Genomic DNA, 5,677 nt, shown 5'->3' on the forward strand with positions numbered 1-5,677 from the left:
TTCTTGGTTGAGCACAGCCTATGTCTGACTAGTCTTGGGGACCTGTTCTGCCATCACCACCCTGCTCATGCTAGCTCCCTATTGGCTGTGCATAGAGGCAGCCTAGCGTGGAGCTGAGGCTCAATGTCACTACACACTACCCTGCACTGGGGTCAGGATGACCTTGAGCAGCCTTGGCCCTAGACATTAGAGGGGCCTGGAAGAGCGCTTGGCCATAGCAGTCATGATGAGCTTTTCTCTCCTCTCTCAGGGCAACTCCGGAGGCGATGGCCCAGCTGGCCCTCCTGGTGAGCGGGTAAGAGTCTTCCGGGCCTGGGCTATGAGAAGATTTCCAGGGAGGAAGTTGGCCCCAAACACACTCCAGGCACTTAACCCTGGGTGAGCCAGTACAGGAGGCCAACAGTGCCCTGCAGAGGAGCAGGGCTTGCTGAGGCCCAAGGGTAGCTCATATCCAGAAGTTATGTGTTCCTTTGGGAGACTTCATCCCATCCTCTGCACCCAGTCTTGAGATGCTGGAGGTGACTAAGACCACAAAACTTATGTCTTGACCTCATACAGCAAAGAGGATTCTGGGGTATTGCCATGTAACTTGACCACCAGTGTTCCTAGCTTGGATATCTGTCTGTCTATCTGTCTATCTATCTATCTGTCTGTCTATCTATCTATCTATCTATCTATCTATCTATCTATCTATCTATCTACTTACCTACCTACTTACCTTCCCTATCTTCTATTACCCATCTATCATGTATTATCTATTTATCTAATCTATCTATCATCTATTTTACCAGTCTATCTTCTATTACCCATCTATCTATGTTCTATATAGCATATCTCTCTCTCTCTCTCTCTCTCTCTCTCTCTCTCTCTCTCTCTCTCTCTCTCTCACTCACTCTCTCTCTTCTCAGGTCCTCTAGAGTAAATAGGGAAATGGGGTCAGGTTAAACAGAGAGAAGGTTTTAGGTGCAGCCAGTGCCATAGTGAGGAAAGAGTGGGGGCTGCTAACAGGAAGAACAACTGTCCTCAAACTGGCCATTCTCTGTTCCCAGGGACCCAATGGACCCCAAGGACCCACAGGCTTCCCCGGACCCAAGGGTCCCCCGGTAAGTACTGCTTTCTCCCATGGAGGTGGCAGGTCAGGTTTCCCTGACAACCGTTCTCCTCATCTCCCTAGGATATGGGAGGAAGAGAAGGGCACACTGGACCCCTGCCAGGTGGGCAGGAGAGACTACCTCCCAAACCTGGCTGCTAAGGCAGCCTGTGGCTGTGCCCCACCCATGTAGGCCTCCTGTTCTGGAAAGCATTTAGTATGGACAGAATTTCCTGTCCATGAACCTCCCTGCTGAGGCCCTCCCCCTGTGTGGACCTCCTATGGCAAGTCCGGCTCTCACTGAGACCATCATGACATGGTCTGGCTGGGCTTGCACTAGTGTCTTGGGTGACCACACAAATGTAACAAACAAGGTTTCTTAAAACAACTGAAAGGTCTTTTGTCAATTCTGGGGCTTTGTCTGAAGCCAAAGCTGGTTCCTCTCCAGGATCCAGGCAGGGCCCACAGCAGAAGTCCACAGCAAGGGAGGCCCACTCAGGGCCACCTCCTGCAGGGGAGGAAGGTACATGGTGGGAGGCATCTCACAACCAATGAGAATTCATACTAGAGGAGGCTTGAGTCAGGATAAGGCCCAGAGAAGGTGAAGATCCATGCTAGAGGAAGTTCATGCCAGGGAAGGGTCATGCCTTCAAAGGATCCGTGTAGGGGAAGGGACAAGGCATGGAAGGTCCATGCCAGGGAAATTCCATGTTAGAGAAGAGACCATAGCCAGGTCACTGTAGGGGAAGGCCCATAACATAGAAGGTTCATGGCAGGGAAGGGTCTGTGGCATGGGGGGTCCACAGCAGGGGAAGGGCCTCAGCAGGGGATGTTCATGCCAGGGAAAGTTCTGTCCAGACCTCTCTCTGGGTTCTGGAGTGACTATCCCTTCTCAGTGTTCATCAAGCTAGACAGATGAGGGTCCCAGTGCAGCCAGGTCATCCATCCACCTGCTCAAGCTTGGGAATCTGGCTGACCTCCTCTACCTCTAAAAACCCCTTGGGACAGCTGTGAGGATTGTGGGACAGGTTCTTCCACGGCATCTAGTTCCGTGATTACTGTCCCTGTGGCTGCCGGGTGATTTCTTTTCTCAAGAGCCACTAAAATGACAGTAATTTTTGTCACCTGCTTCTCTGAGCTGCTGAATGAGATTCTTCTCTGCTGTGATTCTTTCCTCAGGGCCCACCAGGCAAGGATGGGCTCCCTGGACATCCTGGGCAGAGAGGCGAGACCGTGAGTATTACAAATGCTGGGGACAAGGCTGTGCCTGGCCTCTCTGGCTGGGTCTCCCACAGCCCTACATGTAACGTGCTGCTGGCTGCCCGGCATAGTCAGGGGGGTCCTTCCCAGCTGGGAAAGACCAAAGGCCTTGGCAAGGCGTCCTGTGGGTCAGCCATCTGCTGTTGACTTGGGGTCAGGCTGTGGGGTGGGCAGGAGCCCCAGGATGTTGCAGTGGAAACTGGACAATGGCTCTTTGCTTGTTTTCGTAGTTTGGGCCCAAGGCCATGTTTAAAGCCTTTGGGACACAGTACTGTTGGCATCACAAGACCTGTGTCTATTTCCTCAGGGTCGCTGTGAGTGCAGCCTTGCTGGGACACCACAGGCCTTATCCGGAAGAGTACTTGGGGAGGCTCTGTACCTGTGGATAGCCGATTGTTTAGGCTACAGAGCCCCATGACGAGGGCCATGTCACATAGATCCTAGTGTTGTCCATCTGGGAGAGTCCAGCTTGGGGAGCTGGTGGGAGGGAGCAAAAAGATGCCTTTAGCCTCCTCTGTCATGGTAAAGAAGAGTCTGGAGAGATGAGCTGGCTCAGTGTGCAGGTGCCCAGTGGGGCAAGCATGAGGTTGAGTTCCGATCCTCAGCGCTGATGTGACAGCTAAGTGTGGAGGTGCAAGTCTGTAATTCTGGCTGAGGAGAAGTAGAGACAGGAGGCTCCCTAGGACTGGCTGGCCAGCTAGTCTAGACAATGAGTGGACTCCAGGTTCAGAAAGAGACCCTATCTCAGAAAGGGCACGTGCATGCCTGTGACCTTGGTTGCACTTGGGACCCTGGGATTTCAGCCTTTGAACAACTGAGCCCTCCAAGTGACACCCTTGCTGCCATACTGGATTCTCTCTGTGCCCCTGCCTCATCCACAGTAAGGGGCAGTTTGTACAGGTGTAAGTGGTTCTCACCCGCAGAGTGGGGCCCACAGAGCTGACCGGCTCCTGTGTCATTGCATCCAGTTCATTGTGCCTGACGGTTTCCAGGGGGCTCTCATGGCTCAGACTGGCCCTCCTGATGTGGGCCTTTGAACACCTCGTCAGAACGCGTCCTGGCACCTGCTTTAATACGTTGTCCCCGCTGTCTTTCAGCGCACAGGGACGAGAAGCCTTTTAATTATGCCTTTGCCAATGTTCGAGCAGCCCGTACCGGCTGATAAATGGAGATTACCTTGCTCTTTTGTTTAGAGAGAAAAATTAAAACATTTCTTCAGAGCTTTGCACATTTTCCTCTAATGCCTTTCCAAGGAGACAAGAGAGAAGAATTTTGCGTACTGTGTGCTTTTCTCTCTCAGGCTCATTCTGCAGATCATTAAGCCGCCTGTCTTTGCTTGGAAAAGTATAGTTTCCAGCAACTGCTGTCATATCCAGCCACCTCTGTAGGCACAGGGGCACTTCCGTGATGCTGCTGACCCTCTGGGCCTCATCTGGAGTCCTCTAAAGTGTGGACTTTCTTCTTTCTCCTCTCCGCCTCTCCTTTTTTTTTCCTCTCTCTTCCTCCTCTGCTAATGAACACAAGTGGCCACTACTTCTCCTTAACGGGAGCCAAACACCTGTTTCTCAGGAAGGAGCAGAAGACCAGTCTCCTCCTCCTCCTCAGGCATGGAGGAGGACCCTGGTGGGAGGCCTTGCTTGCCCTCACGAACACGGCAATGAGCAGAGCTTTACTTTGGCTCCTGTGTCCTGTCAGCACTCCCCCCCCCCCCGTTCCCCCCTCACCTGCCCATCACCCTTGTCTTTGACTGTCAGATACATGTGTCTTAGAAATGGTTTCTTCTGCCCACTGTGTGAGCTGAGCTGGGCTGAGAGAGAAGAGCCCTCCGGGGACTACAGGGCAGAGTCGCATGTGGTTCATGCGGCCAGTGAATTGTGAGAGATATTAGACTGTCGCCTGCTGGCCCTGAGCCATCCGCTCACCCTCCTGCCGTAGCAGTGACCTCTGCGCAGCTAGAGTGCCTTTCGCAGGCCTTGGATAGATCCATCATCCTTGGACACCTGGCGGCTGCGGGTGTATCTCATTGTGCCTACTTTGCCCTGCTATCGTGCCTCAAATCAAGCTTGACTTGCTGCAGCTTCCTGCTCAATAGGAGAGTTTGGGCAGCAGAGCCCGAGTGGGGGGTGAGCCTGGACCATTCCAGGCGTGAGCACTCAGATCCTCAAGGAGACAGCATCTATGAAGTGACTTTAAACTAACACATTTGCGCTGACAGCTTCAGAGAGCCGCCAGGCCTGGCTCCCGCCTGTCCTAAATATGAAGAGGAGCAGGCTGGCGAGTCACCTGCCGTGCGTCAGAGGCGTGGATAACAAAGGCTAAAAAGTCCCACAAAGTTGCTAATGAGCGCCAGCCCAGAGATGGCTCTCCTGTGTCCTCAGAAAATGAACACGCAGTGACAAGAGAGAGAATAACAGACTAAAAATCCATTTCTCAGCACAAAGACACGGCGTGGAGCTGACCCACCTGGCTTCAGGACTCTCACAAAATTAATATGGGAAGGGGGCATAAGGCCTGACTCTAAATGAGAGTTTGGAGCACAGCCAGTGGGGATAGATGCGGGGTGGGCTTCTGGGGAGGCCGCAGCAGGGTGGTGGGTGCTGCTATGGTCCTCAGCTTGCTGACTCTCTCCACAGGGTTTCCAAGGCAAGACTGGCCCTCCAGGCCCCCCCGGAGTGGTTGGCCCTCAGGTGAGACCTTGTGCAGCATCCTGGGGCTGGGGGTCCTGCCTCTGGTCAATTTTTCCCAGTTCGGGGTAGTCGAGGTGGTAGATCCCACTAATGAAGAGGCTTAAGTCCCATGGCAGGTATATGCTAACTGTAGGAGATGAACCCCTTGAAGGGGCTGTGCTGAGAGAAAGCAGGCCACTCACGAAGCATGTGGCCTGAGTTCAGCAACAGAGCTCAGGTGACCCCCAGGCCAGACAGTGCCAGGCTCTGGAGTCTGACTACCCCCAAGGGCACAGGGGCCAGGGTGTCTTCTTGTCCTGTGGTGGACAGCAGAGGCACCTCATTCTTCCACCCTGGACAGTGTCAGGGGCTCTGATCCTAACCAAAACAGGTCAGTGAAGGGTACAGGTTCTGGCTAGGGCTGATGGCTTTAGATCCAAGGGCGGTATTGTGTCTGCCACCTTGCCGCTTAGAAAGTCACACCTGCCATAATGAGAAGAGACTGATGCCCGGTGTCACCACAGAACTGCAGCCCATGAGGCCTTCTCCCCTCTGTAGCAAATCTGGCAATCCTCGGCACCTTTCTGATCACACCCCAGAAACAGCCTCTAGAGAGGTGCAGGGAGACACCAGCCATGGCTAACTCTGTCCACTGACTTCA

At 53.5% G+C, this 5,677-nt stretch overlaps 1 protein-coding gene across 1 annotated transcript in view; it reads left to right on the forward strand.

Annotated features, from left to right (window-relative positions):
• Col5a1 (collagen type V alpha 1 chain) overlaps window positions 1-5,677 on the forward strand; it is a 152,375-nt gene that overhangs the window by 112,343 nt on the left and 34,355 nt on the right. Inside the window, exons 35-38 of the mRNA XM_059262197.1 lie at window positions 251-295; window positions 1,050-1,103; window positions 2,270-2,323; window positions 4,984-5,037. Coding sequence (XP_059118180.1) covers window positions 251-295; window positions 1,050-1,103; window positions 2,270-2,323; window positions 4,984-5,037 — 207 coding nt within the window. The remainder of the gene's footprint in view (window positions 1-250; window positions 296-1,049; window positions 1,104-2,269; window positions 2,324-4,983; window positions 5,038-5,677) is intronic.

The sequence above is a fragment of the Peromyscus eremicus genome, chromosome 4, assembly GCF_949786415.1.
Source record: "Peromyscus eremicus chromosome 4, PerEre_H2_v1, whole genome shotgun sequence".
Classification (NCBI taxonomy): Eukaryota; Metazoa; Chordata; class Mammalia; order Rodentia; family Cricetidae; genus Peromyscus; species Peromyscus eremicus.